Raw genomic sequence first — 21,038 nt, 5'->3', positions numbered from 1 at the left:
TTTGTCTTTTCTTTTGCATTCCCCACAAAGCATTATTAATAATATTTTTTAAAATTTATCTATTTACCTGTATCCATTCTCTGATAGAATCTTCCCCTGGAGTCCATCCATTCTCAGGGTAATTTAGCCGGGACCTTTCTGAAGACCAGATAGCGCTATACTGGGAGGAGACAGTGATTTGATCAGAGTGAATTTCTCCTGACTCCATTCCTAGTGGTTCCATGCACTGGAAATCTGAAGAAAAATAAATTACCATTATTATTATGGTCAGCCTTTTGGTTTAGGCTTTGAATAATGAGAACATTTTCCTGCTTTGAACAGGAATATCTAAAGAATTTATTTTTATGTGACTCTGAATTCTTTAGCAACTTTGAGTGAGGCAATATGGGCTTATGGTGTCATTCTTAATACTGTCATTCAAGTTGCCATGGCAATTCCTGCAATAATAATGCTATACAAATATTTTTAGCCCAGCATTGTAGCCATTTTAATACAGGACAATAGAATTCTCATTTCTAGGGTGGCACAGGCACTTCTGTGGGTTCATAATACAACGTATGTTCAATTTATAATTATGCACAAAGGCAGGAAAGACAAACCAGGAGACTGTATAAAATAATTTAATTTTAAAACTATTTACACCAGTAGAAAAAGTACAAAATCTTTTAAAAATATTATTAAAATTTTAGCAATTCTCTTTGGATCCTGAACTCTGGAAAGAAACAGATTAGCAAAATTTGAATCCAGGCCAGAAGATGAACGACATAAGGGAATTAACAAGTCTTCTGTAACGCTGATCGTCTCCATCCAATCTTTTTGTTGAAACAAAACTTATGCAGACAATTCAGAATCAATTGACATCCTAGGCACTATAGTGAATTCAAACGCTGGTAGGGCATGGAAACTAAATTCTTCTTTAAGTCTTCAAAAAGAAAGGCTTCAGCCTTGCACTGGCCTGAAGCAACAGAGGCCAGTGGCTTTAGCTGGACTCTCACACTCAGCTGTTCATGAACCCTGCTGTCAGAAGTCTACCAACCCCCCTGCAAACACAGGAGAAAATAACAAGTGCCTACACTTCTTTTTAGTGACTTCATAATATGTAAATGTAATCCATTCCTTTATTAGCAGTTCAAGGTAAAATACCAGTGTGTGAAGTGGAGTACACACTCCTTTTTATCACATCTTTTCTGAAGCTGATTCATCTCTAACAGAGGGATGAGTGGTTTGAAAAGGTTTCAAAATCCCTGAGCTGGAAAAATGAGCTTTTAATAAGGAAAATTCTGATTTTTCAATGAAAATTAAAATATTCTGAAAAAATTGTTTAAATATTTTATGTGGGATCCAAAAACTTCTAATCAGAAACACTATCAGGGTACTTTATAAGAATAGTAGTTAGGGTACACCATAACTGAATTATTAAACTTGCTACCAAGCTGCATTTCCCATGTCGTACCACCTTTCCAACATTTCTGTGCTGCTTCAATGTATTAGGGGCCTTGGGTAAAGTACTGAAGATGAATTATGTAAGAGCAAGACTCAAAATAAATTAACCTCTGCTTGGGATCAGGAGAGCTATAAGCCACTATAAAGAATGCAAGACATGGTAACTGGGAGTCATATTAAAATATCTTAAAAGTAGGTGTCTAGTTTTGTTCTAGACATGTATACTTTCCTGTAGTCCACTGAGAGGGACAAGTACCTCCTGGGGACTCCTCACATCTTTGTGACAAGTAGGCTGAGTTGTCCTCTGGAGGTGACCCTCTCTGTATTGACAACACAAAGAGCAAATGTGGCTGAAATTGGGAGGAATCATTCCTCTGTATAAGTCTGTGTCACAGAAATTGTTTCCTCTTGTCATCCAAAAGGGTTTTCACACATACTAACTTCTCGCGTTCTGTTGTACTGTGTTTAAGAGCTGAAGGCATCCCAGCATAGCAGAGGTTAATTGTGGCTCCAGTGTGATGTTTCTTCTACAGCAGGATGACTGTGGGGGACCAAGTGGTCTGTGCTAGGAGGGGTAGGAGCATCCTCTATATATATAAGGAGAAGCCAAACTAGCTGGAGGTACAATCCGAGGGAGATGGAGGATGGAGGATGATTCACATCAACAGAGGCAGGGTATTTCCTGTTCCTTCTTCCTGGCTATGCATGTATGGGAAAGCTATTAAGGAGGCAGAGGGGCAGAGTAATGGTGATGATAATTTCAGTTTACTAATTTTATTTTTCTTCCTTCTTTGACTAAACAAGTACATCCAATCTGGGTGGATCTGTTCAAAACTCAGTAAATTGGAGAAAAGAGCTAGAGTTTGATTTAAAGTGTGTACTTTATCATCAAGCAAAGCAAGGAAATCTGCAAGGACACGGTTTAACACAGCCCATTATTTCCCTGCATTCTCTGTCCAAAAGGTAAGCATGAAAATAGGGCAGCTGGGAAAAAAATATGAGACAGAACAAAGCTTAGATAGCTTATGAAATGGTTTAACAAGAGCACATATATAAAAAGGGTTCTGTTTATTCAAGAAATCAATCATCAAAGCTTATTCTATGTAATAAAAGGAGGCTTGGATAGTACATTCATTGTTCATGTTTCATTGTTTTAATGTGAGTGTTCAATTGCTCTGCATTCCTGTGTTTCCTTGGTCAGCACAGTTTGTCACAATAATTATCCTGACTTCCTGGCAATACTGTGGAATAAAATTGAGGAGAATTCTGCTTCTTGCACTGCTTTTCAAAGGGCTGCTGTTCTTTAAAAGAAAAAAAAAAAAGAAAAGAAAAAAGAAAAAACAGAAGCAAATCTTCCCCACCATCTTATTTATTTAAGGTCTCTTTAAAGTTTTATGCAACACCTGGAGTGCAAGAAGACATAACAAAGAATATTTTCCAAGACACTCTGCGGGATAGATAAATACTGACCTTCTGATACACTGCTCTGTGACACGCTGTAGTTTGCTGAAAATCCTTCTTTCGCTATTGCACTGTCAGTGTAAAATACCATTGAAAGAATCCCTGTTGAAGACCGGACACGTCCTGGGTTGTTCTGCCCACAATAACGCCCTATGTGTGGGCCAACTGCAAAAAGACAGGATATAATACTAAACTACCAGTTCTGGTACAACAATAGATGCTACTGCAATAACCTCCTAAAAAGAACCCTCAGCAGGAAATAGTGAACCTCTGCAACAGTTCAAAATCACAATTTCATCGATAACTTAGCAGTGAACAATAAATTGCTTAGCCTACCCTAGTAATTGCTTACCCTACCCTTCTAAAATGTTCCAGATAGCACTCCATAAACCTCTGAAAATATAAAGAACTAGGATTTCAAAAAGGATCCTTTAAAGTATACAGAAAGGGCAACGATGCACAAAATTACATTTTCCAAAGTGTGATTGAAGCACCTATTTATGACAAGGACATCTGAATGGCCTGATTTGCCCACCGTTCTACAACATGCTCTGGGAATAGGATTTCAAACAGCACTTAACAGGTTTTTATGCTCAATTCTGCAGATAATCTGTTAATTTTATAGTGAATTTAGAAAAACACATTTGCACTCATATTGAGGATATAACTAATAACTCCTTATCCCCTCCTATTTAGGCTTTCAGCACACCCATATAAATCTTTTGCCCATATGCTCAATATTAAAGAATACTGTAAATAATTCAAGAGAAAAATCTTAATCCTTTCAAAAGATCAAGGATTTCTTAAGTATATCTCCATGTTACAGCAGACATGCATATATATACACACATGCATGATCTTTCTCAGTGCTAATAATGCAAGAACCAGTTCCTGCTATTTTTCTGGATTTCCTGTGCAGTGGGATAATCTTTTTCCTTAATCAAGCTACTCAATTCAGTACTGACATATGTGGCCTTCAAGCACTTGAGCATTCCCTACAGATAGGTCCCTAGGCTGTTGAATAGTGGTACATCTGTACTTGCAAACAATATAAAAGATAATGATAAAACCCATCCATGGAGTCAATCATGAAAATAATCATAAGGCATCATTCTAATGCTTACACCATTGGCTTTCCAGGCTTAAATTGACACCTTGTCTTTTCTCTAGGAAGTCCATTTCACTTTCATTTTAAAATGTAAAATGTAAAATATTTATATTTCCTAATTATTCTCCATTCAAATAAAATCCCCAGCTAACGTAATATTGTAGTCATTTACTGGCATTTTTCAGCAACTAAAACAGTTCCAGCTTGGAATAACTTTATTATGTAAGCTACACATTTCTGTAAAGCCCTGCTGCACATTTCTGTAAAGAGCTGCCAGAAAGAAGGAACTCAGATGTTATAGCTCTTGCTGCCAGTATGTGCTTTTCTATCCCTATTCTGGCCATAGTAAAGTCTTCAGTTGCCTTGGCAATCCCATGGCATTCAGAATACCTGACAGTTCAGCCCCTTTTCACGAGGCTTGGTCAGTGCACTATTGACAGAATGAAACACACCATAGAGGATATTACTCAACTTCTTCCTTGTCCTAGAAATCATTAAAGGTTTACAGTTTTGTTATTTAGAGTAAGTTGTTTTAGACTGTTGCCATTAGTGGCTTCCTAAAAACACAAAATACTGCCCCCGCTCCAATTGCTGCATTTGTCTTTTGCCTTTTCTATGTGCAAACAACTCTGATCTTGCTCATTCCTGTGATAGCTTTCAATATTATAGCTTCCAAAGTTGCTCTGAACTGCAAGAAAATGAGGAGGATAAGGCCACCATGTTATGGCATTCTGAGCCTCCCTCCTCCCATTTCCTGTAGGGAAGCCTCTTTGAAACGACACAGTAGAGAACTTTGTTTAAAGCAGACAGGCTTTAACATCCCCCATGACTCACTGGTTTATAATTTTTAAGACATATTTATTGATTCTGCATTTCAGTCTGCAGATTGGCCCTGCTGTCACAGGACTATTCCCTTTGCTAGCTATAAATGCAAAAGCAAAAATCATCTAGAATATGACACAAAGTGCTATTGAATTTTTTTTGCACATGTAAACCTTAGACTACGGAGCTAATACAATATTGATCTGAGCAGAAACAGATGAAATAGAGATTCTCATTCTTCTTACATGCAGTTCTTTTTTCCATTCAAGTCTTGAAAACAGTTGAATGACAATAAATTATCAAATGTTTTGGGTATCACCACATCAAATAAACGCTATGTGGGGAACACCATCTGAGCAATCATTTGGGGGATGATACTGCTGTCTGCTTAGGTAGGTTATGCCACTGCTTTTTTCTTTTTTTAAATAGATTTTTTACATTCCCAAATGGGAATTTTAGGGCATGACGTGCTGAAAAGTCATTGGGCCAGAAAGCTCTTTGCAGCCTCTACCTGTAGGCCAACATCTTGCTTTGTCAGGATAAATCATGAAGGCTTACTTCAAATGAGAGTCACTTGGAGATGTCCTCACCCAAGGATGCTTCTAAGTTACCCTTAGAACAATGACATTTTGGTTAGCCAGCTACTTCATTTGACTGGCCATGCTGTAGATGTTTCTGGGACCTTGGCTCCTCTTTCCACTAGCATAGTATGATATAGTTGAAAACTGAGTAATTTTCAGGTTAAAAGATAGAGGGACAGCAAAGAAACCTGTTTTGAAAGTTTTTCCCAAAACAAAGAATCTAATTCCAGAACTTGAGTGAATCCTTCGTTATTTTTAACATGTATGTTTGATGGCTTACAGAACTGAGTTTGGAACATATAGAATATGGCTGGTGGTTTAAGATTAAACAGAAAACTTATCCTTACTAACTCCTTTCTACTGTACAAAGATTATACATGCCAGAAAATTTTGAGACTCATTGAAATACACATTTGCTTATCCAGCTGCAATCTCAGCTTTTAGAATTCAGTGAAAAAGACCCAAACCAACAAAATACAAGAAAGAAGAAATGGTAACCAGACTTCTAAAAACGAATGTTACGTTAACTAGCCATTTTACTGATTTTTAAAGCTGGCCTTTAAAAGTATGCTGGTGTGCTGTGGACAGCATTTTCACAGCAGTATGACTGTTATTGACAAAACATTTGAACACAATTTAGAAAGCTAAAGAGAAAAGAGCTGAAAAATGAATCCCATCATCACAGTCCAGTAGTCACCTACACTGAGACTGTGTGTACTCTTGTATCTTAATAGCTTCTCACAAGAGTGCAGAAAGCAACCACAATGGAGGAGAAACGCACTTAGACTGATAACAACCTTCATTTGCACTGATGTTAATGGCTGAACTAAAGCGTTCTGTAGTGCTCTGTAATTCAGTGGAAGCTCTTGTGGTATTGACTGAAGCAGCAATGCTTAGCCTGTGGTTCTCAAACCATATGTGAATGTCTTTAAATTACTTTTGAGCCCTAGTAGACAGTCTATAGAGCTTCAAAGAGAGTTGCATGATGAATATGTGCAATTCATCACTTAAGCTAGACCTCATTTTGAGTGGGTTATTTTTCTTCAAAGTCATTAATGGACTGCTCTCAGCTGAGGCTGGCTGAGGTACATTTGTGCCTTAGGTAAAGATATTTTTGTTGTCTAGTTTACTCACGCAAAATCACACATTTCTATTCTGTGATCTACTCACTTTTGTGCTCTAACTCCTCTTATGTCCATCAAACCATAGTCCCTTTTCTGTACCATATTTGCAGCGTGCACCTGTAGCTTCCAAATATTTTCCAAAAGGGTTTGTTTCACTTACTGCTTTGCTCAAGAGAAGAAGCTGAAGGGTGCTCTTGACATACAGTGATGCAGAAACAAAATGCCAGGTTTGAGGCATTCCTAAATGCCTACCATTCCCCTCCTGAACCAGCAAAACACTTAAACCAGTGTTTAACTTCAGACGTGAATGTGTCCTTGGTGAATTCCTTTTAAAGTCAATCTAACTGTTCACATGCTTTAAAGATAAGAGCATGGTTTGCAGAATCAAGACGCAAGTACTCAGCACTTGCCAGAGTCAATCCACTAAAAGGACAACCAGGTAGGCTGAGGACTCCGCTACTGTGACAGAACATTTCAGGATTAACATCTTTGTGAATGGCTGCTACAGTTGCTGTCAAATTGTCTAACAGAAAATTGTTTTAAATCAGAAAAATGGCAATTACATAGAAGCAAAATGTAAATGGAAACATACTGATTTTGACATATCCTTTTAAACACTGTTGTGAAAATCTGTTTAAGAGGACATTTTGCCTTTTTTTGTTTGTTTGTTTTTTCCTTTTTGGGAAAAGGAAGGGAAAAAAACCCACAAATGTAGAAACCAGCAAATTCATTTCCTGCCTATCTATTCACTGTAGCTGATAAAATCCTACAGTGAAAACATTTTCCACTTATGTTGGGTTTCATCTGCTCTAACTTAGGTATCTAAAGTTTATGTTTGAGTTAGTGATTCATAGCTCCCAGCACAGTCAATGAGATAAGAACCTCCAGAGCTCCATTAACTGCACCTTAAATGTCTGAGACAGATCAGAGTGGGGTGCTGTTCTCTGCTGAGAACAGAGGGACTGACAGCGCCTAGCTCAAATATTGATGCCTGGTTTCCAGAGCTGGGTGAAAGCAACATGTTCAGAGGGCTGTCCAACTAATTCTGCCCTGGTTGCAGCCACAACTGTTTTCCATCAAACTGTTTTCTGTGTCCTATTAAAATACTGCCATCATCCTAGCAAATCACAGCTGTAGTGCTGTGGAGGAGGGTATTTGAACTGAGGGATATACATTTTTTCCAAACATTTAAAAACTCATTCTACCTCATGTTTATATCACTGTAGTGCAATGGTGGCTTTAACCTCTAGCACAACTGGGCATATAAATAGCAATGCAGTATAACAAAGCAAAATAGCTTCCTACATCACTAAACAGAGCAGGCCAGGGGCCACCCTCTGGACTTGCAGACAGTAGCCAGGGCTGTTCTTGGGACCAAACTAATGGTGTGACACATCTCACTCCCAAAGAGCTCTTCCATCTGAATATGCCTGTGTCCAAAGTGCCTGTTGGGAATGACCTCTGGCTTTTGCTGTCCTCCAAACTGTCCTTAGGAATTGCTTGAGAAAATGAAAACTGATATAGGCTAAAACAATGCATGAGAGTATGCCAGCAATTAAGAAGTACATACAACCATGCCTTGGACCTGTTTTATTTAGTAGTGTGCATACAGCTTCAGAATATTTTTTCACAGACCAATGGGAAATGGACAAACTGCTGAAAGACACCCTGGGTGAGCCTCCTTTCATCAAAGGTAATCATTACTGTCTAATATTTTCAGAAATTTACTACTTCCATGTGCATGCAAATTAGATTTATTTTGCCTTCCTTTCTCCTTCCCCCCTCTGTCCTCCCCTGATTATCTAGATACTCTCTTTCTGATATCTGGACATTTTTTAATTCCTGTCTTCAGTTTATGGCTGGGTCATATCAGTGGTTTCCTGTGTCAGTTTTGTTCTTCAGCTGAAATAGCTCTCCCTGTCAGACAGAAGAATTCCCACTCATTCTGTGATGCAGTTAAAAGAGGAGCAATCACATTCTTTCTGCCTATGTAGTGTTAAACAAGAGAGTCTGACTGCTGGTTAAGGATTGTCCTACATGAAATGATGCAGCAAACATTTCCCAACAACTGCCACAACCTCCAACAGTTTGTAACTAAGGGAACATTTATTTCTAGTCTACAAATTCAGTTGAATATTTACAAACATATAAACACTCTTATTGCAAGTCAGCATCATTTTGGGTTTAGACAGTTTGTGAGGGAATTGGAAGGCTGATAATGCCTGTTGTTAATTGCTCTCCAGTATGGCTCAGTCACTATCTTGAACCAGGAAATTACGGCTTTGAAACCCTCTGACACTAAAAAGAATGCATGTCTTTTTGGTAATATTATCCATAAATTGATTGACTGGATCATCTTTTCACATGTCAGATTAAATGGAAGTTCTACAGGAATTCAGCTTGGACAGATTTGGCCTATATACAAATAAACCTATTATTAAATGCTCCAGACATCATTATTGCAATGTTACAATACTGTTTTCCTAACTGAGGCATTAAATACAAAATAGTCTTTCAGCTACTGTTATGGCTCTTTCTTCATTGTTTATTGGAATGGATTGAAAAGAGCTGTGATAAACCCATTGAACATAAACCAAAAAGAAAACCAGATATAAGTTAAAAAGCACATACCTATTTACTGCAGCATCAGTAAAAGCTTTAATTAAAATTATATCGGGGATTTATGTAGGAAAACAGGCAAGTTTAACTGTGTTAATAAAATATGTTCCTTAAGTTATATGTTTTCATTTAAATGAAATATTAATGTAGGATTACCAGTTTGTAGAAACTGCCACTGCTGCTCATAAAAACAAAGAAAATATCTATTAATATGGGTTATCATACCAGTGGAAAATTGAAATAGTTGTAATTAGTGCCCAACACAAACAACATAAATCTTCAGTTGTTGAAATTTGCTACCAGTTACAAAATTAAGAAGAAAAAGCCAGCTTCAAGATGCTTCTCTTTATCAGCTTATGCCATAAATAGAAACAAGTGAAAAAGGCATCACAATCAGGTTTACATAGAATCATAGAATCATAGTGGTTAGGGTTGGAAAGGACCTTAGGATGATCTAGTTCCAGCCCCCCTGCCATGGGCAGGGACGCCTCATGCTAGACCATCTCACCCAAGGCTCTGTTCAACCTGGCCTTGAATACTGCTAAGGATGGAGCATTTACCACTTCTTTGGGCAACCTGTTCCAGTGCCTCACCACCCGCACAGTAAAGAGCTTCTTCCTTATATCTACCCTGAACTTCCCCTGTTTAAGCTTAAACCCATTCCCCCTTGCCCTATCACTACAGTCCCTGAAGAAGTCTCCCTCTGGCATCCTTGTAGGCCCTCTTCAGATGCTGGATACATAGCTGTTTCCACAATTTGTATTGTTCACCCTAAAGGTTAGGCATTCAGCTGGAATAGTCCCTTTTATGCTGGAGCTGCAGCCTATGGAGCTGAGGTTCTTGGAGAACTGGTACATGGCTGCCCTACCTACAGGGGACATGGACCTTGTGGACCCATTGCTGGGAAAACCATTGCTAGAGAAACCATGCAGCTGTTTTGCTCATCAGTCTCAGTGTAAAACAGGGATATGAGATTGGGCAGAGGGTGAAATGGGGGGCTCACTGGTGCTACTGTTTTAGCTGATATCCAGCTATTTACCTAGTGTATTTGCACAGGGTCAAGTGTGTTCAACACCTAAGTGGAAAATTACTGATGTGGCAGAGAAGTAAGCTCCAGAAGGGTACCCAACACACCTACCCTCACACATGTGCCCGGCTAACCAAAGATTATAAATTAATCTATTTAAGATAAAACCTTTGGATTTGCTCATACTGCTGGAAGACAGAACACGATGAGGGAGGAACCCTGCAGTGCCCAATCACTGAAAATGCCAGAACGAATAACTCAGTGGCTGTTTACTGACCTGGGTAATTATTTATCCACTATGATTTCAATTGTATGGACACCATGTTTTCTCTGGCAATGAAATTCTCTGCTTTGACAGCTGGTCTGTAACCCAGATCCTCCACAGCTTGGAGGGTTAGTACCTGAAGTGCAATTTGTGCAAGTTGGACATTTCTGGACAATACTCATGTATTAGCTGTGAAAGTTAGGGGACACATTATGAGGCCTCATATTTAATTTATTTTAGTGTAGGAAGTCCATTACATATTCCCTCTAAAAACAGAGGCTTCCCTCAAGCTAACTGTTCAAAATTTAACATATTTCACTAAAAAAAATTGCTCACACTGTGATATGCTTTACTGAATGAATTTACAGAACATTTTCCCCATTTCTCTTTAATTCAACTCGTTTCACATAAATCAAGCAAGGACCTCTCTACAGTGACGTTTAAAAAAATGAGCGCATGCCTTCTGCAGCCCATACAGCATAATGGTTATGCATATCACAGTCCATTTTTCTCTTACCATCAGGGAATCCATCCCAGATTTCCAATCGGTCATAGCGACAGAACGCTCCCCCTGGAGTATTTGAATCAGGTTCTAGCTCAAAGCTTTCAAATTCCAGTATAATCTCTGACATCTTTGGTGCAAAGATAATGTAAGTGCATTCAAGGCTATTGGGATATTTTTCAGGGAATCCAGGGGACTTTATCACTCCACTTGATGAAGTAAAGTTTCTGGAACATTCAGGCCCTGCAAGAGAAAAAACAAAACCACCTGGGTTAACACTATGCTACTAAGCAAAGTAGTTAACTGGAGAACAAATTAGGTTGTATTGTCTCTCCAGCAGCAAAGGTGGCTTTTCAAGGAAACACCTCATTTTAATCACTGCATTAATCATTCAGCCAGCTTGTTCCTATTATTGATAGTCAGATTTTAAAGCACAATTCACATATACTGTCTGATCTCCAATTTTCAATTTGTATGGAACAATATGAAAACTTGTACCAGCTCTAGAAAAAATTATGACAAATACAAAGTCATGTGGGAACAATGCAAGTGTAAGCTGCAGAAATCTCGACAGAGCCCTAGAGAAATAATTACAGGCCCTTCAAGCTCAAATCTTTAAATCTTACAGCTGACAGCCTTTTATTGGTGAAATAGAATTTTTTACAAAAGCAGGTGAGTGAATTCAGTAGAGGGAGTAGTGGTTTCAGATTCCTGGAGCACTGACTCAGTAACTCTGCCAGATGTGACCTATGCCTCCTTGACAAACTAAATGTGGAAGGTAATTCGTACATGAACCAAGGGTGAGTGACTCATTCTGAGTGGTGTTGACACAGGTGCACCAGTAAAATGTTGCTGTTAGTGCAGGCATGATAAACTGTGTAATCACACAGGCAGTGTTTCTAGAAGTCACCTAATGTCAATGTTGACATACCAGGTTTCCCCGATGTCCCCACCATTGCATAATGGGATGCTCCAAACAATGCTTTTGGAAAGGAAAGTGGCAGTAAAGATGTAAGGGTATAAAAGGCCAGATTTGCCTTTGAGAATACAGGGGACGAGAACTGGAGTCCTTCTCTTGTTGACAGATTGCATATCTCTTCTGTTTAAGTCCCTCAGGAAGCCTCTCTGTGGATCCCACATCTGCAGGTGCGCTCAGAAGTCAGCTGCAAGCACTGTCCACACATCCTCCCACAAGGTCAGCACAGGTAACCCCTCTGACTTTTGACACTCCAAATTTAATGGATTTAAGTGATTTACAGGATTTGGGGCATTGGTGGATAGCAGCTGACCTGGGGAGCTTGAGTAGGATTATTCAGATCATCATAAATCATTCAGATCATCATCATTCAGATCATACACAAGTCCATAGGATCTGATGAAACCAATCCACGGGTCCTGAAGGAGCTGGCAAATGAAGTTGCTAAGCCACTGTCCATTATATTTAAAAAATCATGGCAGTCAGGTGAAGTTCCCAATGCCTGGAAAAAGGGAAATATAACCCCAATTTTCAAGAAGAGGAAAATGAATGACCCAGGGAATTACAGAGCAGTCAGTCTCACCTCTGTGCCTGGCAAAATCTTGGAGCAGATTCTCCTGGAAGGCATGCTAAGGCACATGAGAAACAAGAAGGTGCTTGGTGACAGCCAAAACATGGCTTCACTAAGGGGAAATCCTGCCTGACCAATTTGGTGGCCTTTTATGATGGGGCTAAGGAACTGATGGACAGGGGTAGAGCAGTTGATGTCATCTACCTGGACTTGTGCAAAGCGTTTGACACTGCCCCGCATGACATCCTTGTCTCTAAATTGGAGAGACATCAATTTGATGGATGGACCACTCGGTGGATGAAGAACTGGCTGGATGGCGCATGCAAAGAGTTGTGGTCAATGGCTCAATGTCCGGCTGGAGACCAGTAATGAGAGGTGTCCCTCAGGGATCGGTGTTGGGACCGGTCTTGTTCAACATCTTTGTCGGTGCCATGGACAGTGGGATTGAGTGCGCCCTCAGCAAGTTTGCCAATGACACCAAGCTGTGTGGTTCGGTTGATAGGCTGGAGGGAAGGAATGCCATCCAGAGGGACCTTGACATGCTTGTGAGGTGGGCTGATGCCAACCTCATGAAGTTTACCCATGTCAAGTGCAAGGTCCTACACCTGGGTCGGAGCAATCCCTGGCACAGCTACAGGTTGGGCAGAGAAGAGATTCAGATCAGCCCTGCGGAGAAGGACTTGGGGGTCTTTGTCGATGAGAAAATGAACATGAGCCGGCTTCAGTGTGCGCTTGCAGCCCAGAAAGGCAACCGCATCCTGGGCTGCGTCAAAAGGAGTGTGACCAGCAGGTCAAAGGAGGTGATTCTGCCCCTCTACTCTGCTCTTGTGAGATCTCACTTGGGAGTATTGTGTGCAGTTCTGGTGTCCTCAACATAAAAAGGACATGGAACTGTTGGAACAAGAATGAAGAAGGGCCACGAGGATGATCAGGGGACTGGAGCACCTCCCGTATGAAGATAGGCTGAGAAAGTTGGGGCTGTTCAGCCTGGAGAAGAGAAGACTGCATGGAGACCTCATAGCAGCCTTCCAGTGTCTGAAGGGGGGCTATAGCGATGCTGGGGAGGGACCCTTCGTTAGGGACTGTAGTGACAGGACAAGGGGTAACGGGTTAAAACTTAAACAGGGGAAGTTTAGATTGGATATATAGAAGGGTGTAAGGGTGCTGAGGCACTGGAATAGGTTGCCCAGGGAAGTTGTGAATGCTCCATCCCTGGCAGTGTTCAAGGCCAGGTTGAACAGAGCCTTGGGTGACATCGTTTAGTGTGAGGTGTCCCTGTCCATGGCAGGGGGGTTGGAACTAGATGATCTTAAGGTTCTTTCCAACCCTAACTATTCTATGATTCTATGATTCAGATGAAGGTCTTTGGACATAAATTAGAGGAAGGACACAGTCAACAGTTTTGTTGCAACAGGCAGGTCTGTGCTGTAGTAGAAGTTAGTATGAGGTTTCAGTTTGGATGAGGATGTGCAGAATCCTGAGAGACTGTAGTCAGGAGCCTTACAGGATTTCCAATGCTTAACACAGATCATTGAAGGATAACAGTATGGCTTGTTGCATATATGAATACTCTTATTTCACCACAGAAGATGCCTTCCTTGTGAATGTGCCAAACATATCCCCCCCCCCCCCCCCCCGATTTGGCCACCTCCCAGCTAAATTCAGCATGCAAGCGAGAGGTCTGAATGAATTTACGCAGTTCAGGTATTTTTGTCCTTCTCAAGCCAGTGATAAGAAATGCTTGAGCTATCACATCAATATTCCACACAGTTCATGGCATATTTTGGAAGATGTGGATATTAATGCTCATGTAACCTGACCCATTCCAATTTGGGAAATTACATTTTGCCTATAATTAAATCACCCCCTTACACATTAGTCAGATATTTCTCTTCTCTCCCTGTCATTCCCTTGTCTCCTTGTCATGTATGGGAGGGTTATACTCTGGATGTTGCTCCTCACTCCCACCAGTAGCTGCTGTTCCAGGATAAAATAGCTTTGCTATGCCATTCATAGCATAAAGTGCTCTGTACTCCTTTTGGAATCCAATAAAAGATGCAATATAAAATGTAAGCCAGGATCATTATTGCTTTATTAAATACAGCCAGATCCTGGCTCTGTGAGTGCATGATCATTAGGCTCCTTACACTCACACATGGTATCACAGTACCAGCTTGCTTTATTTTAAACATGTTCATGTCAATCTGGTGCAAGAAACAAAAACTGTTTTCAGAAAAGCTGCCTCACTAAAATGCTCTCTATCAATTTTGACCCTTTACTGACACTGTGAAGAAGTTCCAGGAATTAAATCAACACTGAGGCTACAAGGAACAACATGGGGCAATCATCAAGGAAAACTGGTAGAAAAGGTTCTAGCAGAAACCCGAGAGAATAGATATTTCTGAGGTGAAGAAACTACATGTTTGCATGTTTATGAAATAAAGGAGGAAATAGCTGAAGGAAAGAGAGAGAGGAGGTGAAACAGCAAAGAAAGAGATGACATTAGTGATAATTTAATTTGCTCTCTGTAGGTGTCACTAAGCCAGAAAATAATTTGCTTTCTTGGTTGACACTGTCTTTTGTTTTAGTTTACACCCTAAATTTAGTTGACTAAAGTTTATAATGTTGAATGTGAACCATATAGAACCTCTTCCAGTGAATAGGCCACATCCTACGACAGGCTGGCTGCTGAAGCCAAAATGGTGAACAGTTCAGATGGGCTAAACTTTGGGCAATATGGGTTTCATGGTTTAGTCTGGAACTCAGCTTCTTCAGTGTCTTTCTGGCTAAGGAGCTGGATAAGAAGTAAAGGCAACTCCTACTCTTAAAGCCCATACTTCATTTATTACAGTCACTACATATGCTAGTGTCCTGGGTTCAGCAGCAGCAGTCATGTTTCTCCTTCTTGGTAGCTGGTGCAAGCTGGTGCAAGCTGGTGCTTGGTTGGGCTGGGGGGAAGTGAGTGAACGAATTGCCTGACTGGGTTTAAACCACAACAGTTAGTCTCTCCTTACCATTTCTATTGCATGTGATTTTTTAAGCATCAGATTTTGAATTCAGTTTAGGACACATATAGCATGATGCAGGTCTGTTTTTAAACAAAAGCAAAAACAAAAACCAAAGCAAAACCCCTAAGGATGCTTCTCACAGGAATAATGGGTGAAAATACAGTGTGCTGGAATGCAGCTCAGCACCATAGTACCTTAGGATCATTTTAATACTTCTTGTACCTGGAAAATGATGAGCGAAGTTGTGAATATGCTAAAATGAAGCATATTGGTCTGGTGTGAGCAACTGAGGTTCACCTGCATAACAGGGTGAGCTGGTCAGCTTTGTTTGGTACAGATATTAAAATGTAGATTTGGAATAGCATATATGCATTAACTCAGAAGTTAAAAAGGGCTGTGCTCCCACTGTAACTTCTATCCTTTGTGTACACAGCATTTTCTCACACAATACCTGGTGATAACTTCCCTGCATTAATATACAGTTTATGTGGAATGAACTGGAGTTAAAGCTGCTCTGGGAGCCATAATTTTGAGTTTCCTTGCTTCTGTGTGTATAAAATCATATTCATAATGCTATCTTAACTTGGTTAATGTGTATCATTGAGAGATGCAAATGACCACACAATGAAATAAACACAACATTCCTGTCAGAGTTCTGAGTTGAAGCTCTACACTATTAGGAAGCAAATAAAAGCTTTTTTTTTTTTTTTTCTTGAAAAGCGCTGTTGCTAAAATATATTGTTTCATGGGTCATTCTTTCAATTCTTGTGTTTCAACCTCGTTCTTCATGAAAGATGGTACTATGGTACTTGTATATACAGGCACTGAGAAACTTCAGGAGACAATTTCAAGAGTTTAGCCTCCTACAGACACCAAAGTAAATAGAGATATTTTTTCAGGAAAGCTTGGTGTCATTTGGATGCTGAGGTCTTTCAAAATATGTGACCCTGAAGGTCACCAAAAGAATTTCTGGGAGCCAAGAGTGGATTTACAGACAGGGAAGATGGTGAACAAGAGGTCTGTGGCCCCAGTTAGCACTCTGCAAAGCAGCAATAGCATGTCATAGAAAAAAAGACTTCACTACTGTGCTTCCTCATTAACAATATAGCTTCCACCAAGCCTGTGTGCTGAACACAGTTGAAATTTGGCTCTGGTTTAGGTGCACAAAAGGTACTTGAATTGGTTCTGAAAATGGGGCACTGTGTGGAAGTGGCATACATTGGAAAATGGGGATTTTGAGCTGCTAAACGTTGTTGAAGTCAATATTATTATTTTTTTTTAAATAAAGTTCAGCTTACTGTCTTTTATGTATTATGAGTTTTGGTCCAGGCATATAATATATGAATTCTTTAACTCCATCCAACTATAGGGAAATGATCTTACTGCCTTTCTAGCTACTGACTCAGAGTTATCAAAGAGGGACTGCTATAGGTCTGGTTAATCCTGGACTGTTTGCTTCTCTGGGCTTTCTATGTGCCCCAAACAGCTGTCTGTGCTCACCGGTACTGAACTCCTGGCACAAGCTTCCAGCAGGTCATGTCTGTGAACAGTGTGAGCCCCTTCCCTCCTTTACCTCCCAAACGTGATTTGTGAAAGCAACACTAACATCATCTGCTGCCCATGTGTACTCTGTTCCTTTCTGAGCCCACAGCCATCTCTTGGGAATGCAGAGAAAAGCACTAACCAAAATAAGTCAGGGACTCAGAAGGTTACAGTGCTGTTAGGGCAGTAACATTGTAAATCATACATTAATTATCACACAAACAAAAAAAAAAGGAAAAAAGAAAAAAAAAAGAAGAAGAAAGCTAATGGTTTTAAGATGTTTGAAACTAACAGCTGATGAAGATCATCATGTTACACGCAGAGGAGTCAATCTTCAGATGGAGCTCACCCATTAGATTCATAACTTGCACCCATTGAATATATGCCCAGCCTTGGAATGATAAGGTAATACAATTTTTTCCTTTAAGCATTTTTGTGCATTCCCAGCATTCCAAAGAACTATGGTGATCTTTCTTATGCAAGCAAAAATCACAGGTTACGAGCTATATAACAATGAATTCTCACCTCTTTTGAAAACTTCATAACGGATGGAAAATCCTGCTCCATGTGTCTCATAGTCGGAAACAAATTTAATAAAAAGATATGGGCCTGAAGACACCAAAGGAGGGGGAGCAATTTTTCCACAGTACTTTCCCCATAAGCGTCCTTCAGCATTATCTCCATCAATCACTTCAACATAATCATACCTGGTAGATAAATGGAAGGAAGAAACTTTTAACTTCCAGGAAAGAAGGAGACCTAATTAATTTAGAAACCATAACACAACATAGATAATCAAGAAAAATGCTAGCTTGCTTGGAAAATGCATTATGCTGAAAGATGTAAGCAAAATGAAATAATTAAAATGGACTACATTATGTCTGTAGACATCATCTGGCAACATGGAACTATTAGGAAGAATAGTGTCCATTATGCTTGCAGACAATGTCAGCTAAAGTAACCAATTAACAAAAAAAAAAAAAGAGGAAATCTCATGAGCACAATTCTGTATTACTAAATTGTGTTCCTTTGTCTGTGTAGTGTTGTTATCAATACATAATGCATAGCATTCTTTTCAAACTGTGAAGTTCTCTTATGAATTCAAAAATGTCTTTTTGGCTGGAGCTCTTTATGAACAATACTTTGATTTCCATATGCTGTCCTCCAAACATATGTTCACAGAATAATAAATAAATCCCTAAACATTAGATTTAGTTCAAAACTCCACCATGTTTCAGAGCAGCGGTAGAAAAATCTGTTATTTGCCTTGTTAACTGGACAAATAGTTTAGGGTAAGTCACAAAATCCACACGTCAGTCACAGCACTTGGTTTTTCTGAGACAAAACTTGTTGCATTACAAATCATCTTTGCTTAGGTATTTGAATCAAGAAGTGCATATTATAATATTCATACTTGTACAGCATGTGATTACGGAACAGGCTGGGCTAAATTCTCCCCTAGGTAGTTGCTTCATTCCTAAGGACTTCATAAGGAAAAGCATATAATAATGCAATAATGATTGGTAGTGAAAGTTTGCCTGGGAACAACAGTCATGTTAAGTTTCCTCAGCCCTGTCACAAAGATGTAGGGCCTTGGTTTAAGAGGGCTGAGGTGAGCCCAGCAGCTTGGTGTACTGAGCCAGCTGGGAGAATAGACTTCAGAATGAAGTCATGTAGAGGCAGAAGCTGCATTTCATTTCAGATAATTTCACTCAGTGAAATCACAGGAAGGAGAAGGAAACACAACCTGTAGAATCAGTTTAATCTTCTAAGAAGTGGTGGCTTTTGCACCCTGGGTTGTGCTCTGGGCCTCTTTGGACTACAGCGGAAGACTTTTCTCTGCCCCTGTGTCTTTGTGTCTCAGCCATGCTGCCATTTTATTTAACAAGTTGCTGTTAGCCAGACAATCTCATTTACTTTTCGTTATCCTGCTATGACTGACATTAAAATGTTGCCATTAATTTGTTTAGACCTTTAATCTACTGTTATGCTCACTGAAATGTTCTGAGAATATTAATATACGAGGAAGAGCTAAAAATGACAGGACAATAAAGCGTGTCTGACATTTTTAAAGAGATCAAAGGAAAAAAATGTCTTCATGATGACCAATGTCATTTTTAACAACTCTGCTCCAAACCATCCAGGGCACATTACTTATGTTTACATGAAATCCCGTGAGACAACTGCAAAGATGATATCACTAGTTAAAGTAGATGGCTTAAGGCTCCTTAAATTAAAAATGACATTACCTCATCAGTTAAAATTGTGTGCCAGCTTTGGTGTATATCAAGTAGAAAATAAAGCTGACACTGATGGAACTGTAAGCATTAACATATGTGAAATATTGTGTTAACTGCATTTCCTCTTATGCATTTGATTTTTCCAGTAGCAATTGCTCAGCTAGTTAGCTTCAATGCCCCATTTCAGATTGGTGAAAATATAAAGCAGAAATGTGGATTTCTGAGATATCTTACAGATATTTTTAAGTAGCCTTCATTTAAAAAAAGTAGACCTTTTTCTGTAGTTTCTTTATGATACATGTAAAACAGGATTTGAAATTCAGGAAAAGACCTCAGAATTGGGGTTTGCTTTTTTCTTTGCTTTAGAAATATCCTTAAGAATACTGGTTGTAGGTTCCCTGCAAAACCTATTGGAAGTACTCAGGGATGCAGGCTGCTAGTCTTTAGACTTTAGAAAAAAATGAATGTTGAGTAGTTTTAACAAGACAACCTTTCTCCAAGTAATTAACTGCCCATAAAACCACAGTGTCTGAGTGACAGCCTTTGCTCTTCTACCCATGATGACATTATTGCACTAGTGTTGCAGGCACCAGTAATTGCTCAAGCCTCTACAGCAGATACATTTTCAAACGAATATGAAGAAGATCCATATTTCTGAATTATTAAATTATATGAAAAAATTGTGACTATGAAAAATTGTGAATAAAAATGAAAAGCAAATTTTTACATGCTCATTTGCTTCATGTATAGAGAAGAAAAAATACCCCAAAAGATTTAAACTCGCTATTTTTATCCTGGTATACCTTAAAAATAAACAATCTTCTGTGGTCTTACTAAGCATTCTGTATACAACCAAACACACAAATTAACATGCAAGTACCAATGTTGCTATTATACTAAGTAAATTCAGCAAAACCTATTCAAATTAAGTGCTATCGTTCTCCTAGGTTTCCTTCTTCATAGCAATAGCCTGCCCACACCTTTCCATTGTCTCTTATAGTGACAGATTTATAATTTATGGGTCTCTTTCTGTCTGCTATGCAGTTGCAAATAACACAATTTGGTTACTAAAAGGCTGTCTTCTAATAGATTTTGCAAGCTATAGGTCATGCAGTCCTGTGGAAGATTGAAATATTTTCCATTTTTTTAAAATTTTGTTTTAAAACATTACTAACAGAAAAGAAGTTTAGCTGTGAGATGAAGTACAGTTTGTAAAGGGGAAGCTTTAGAGATCAGGCCTACAACTTTCACATTCTAAGGATCATGTCTTTCACTTGGCAGCTAACAAATGGATTTGGATTCTCCCACACTGGTGGCAACGTCTGATATATGGGCTGCAGAAAATGAGTATCTGTACCATTTTTTTTCTTCAGGAAGTGACATTACTTTGAATTTTAATAGTTCATAGTTGGAAACCAATGTCCTATTTTCATTTTTGCACTTTTCAAAATCCTACCAGAGACCACTGTGTATCACAAACAACAGTTCTTGTAAATAGGAGAAAGTACAGTCACAACTTGAAAACGTAGTTGCTGCCAAGGAAGATTAGGAAGCAGCTTGCATCTCCCTCTGGACTTGGTAGCAGTTCTCCATAAGTTTGCCAGGAGAAGATGCTGTGCCAGGGATGCAGTTGGCACATTGACATCCCTGTGAGGAGACTGAATGTGTCACCTCTGCAGCGCCCAGACAGTCTTGGCGTACAGCCCAGAGTACTGAGTTTGCAAATTTGGGTTTCCCACTTGGCAATTC

General features: G+C 39.4%; 1 protein-coding gene across 3 annotated transcripts in view; it reads right to left on the bottom strand.

Annotated features, from left to right (window-relative positions):
- NRP1 (neuropilin 1) overlaps positions 1-21,038 on the bottom strand; it is a 117,543-nt gene that overhangs the window by 52,342 nt on the left and 44,163 nt on the right. For all 3 annotated transcript variants that reach the window (XM_061468130.1, XM_061468131.1, XM_061468132.1), the window contains exons 4-7: positions 17,575-17,756; positions 10,968-11,195; positions 2,914-3,069; positions 68-234 (exon numbers count right to left, since the gene is read on the bottom strand). In XM_061468130.1, coding sequence (XP_061324114.1) covers positions 68-234; positions 2,914-3,069; positions 10,968-11,195; positions 17,575-17,756 — 733 coding nt within the window. The remainder of the gene's footprint in view (positions 1-67; positions 235-2,913; positions 3,070-10,967; positions 11,196-17,574; positions 17,757-21,038) is intronic.

This window comes from Pezoporus flaviventris, unplaced genomic scaffold (genome assembly GCF_033815535.1).
Source record: "Pezoporus flaviventris isolate CSIRO_AGI_PZ_B2104156 unplaced genomic scaffold, CSIRO_AGI_Pfla_v1 ptg000047l, whole genome shotgun sequence".
Lineage (NCBI taxonomy): Eukaryota > Metazoa > Chordata > Aves > Psittaciformes > Psittacidae > Pezoporus > Pezoporus flaviventris.
Note: the sequence above shows the minus strand (reverse complement) of the source record. Positions and strands in the feature narration are given on the sequence as shown.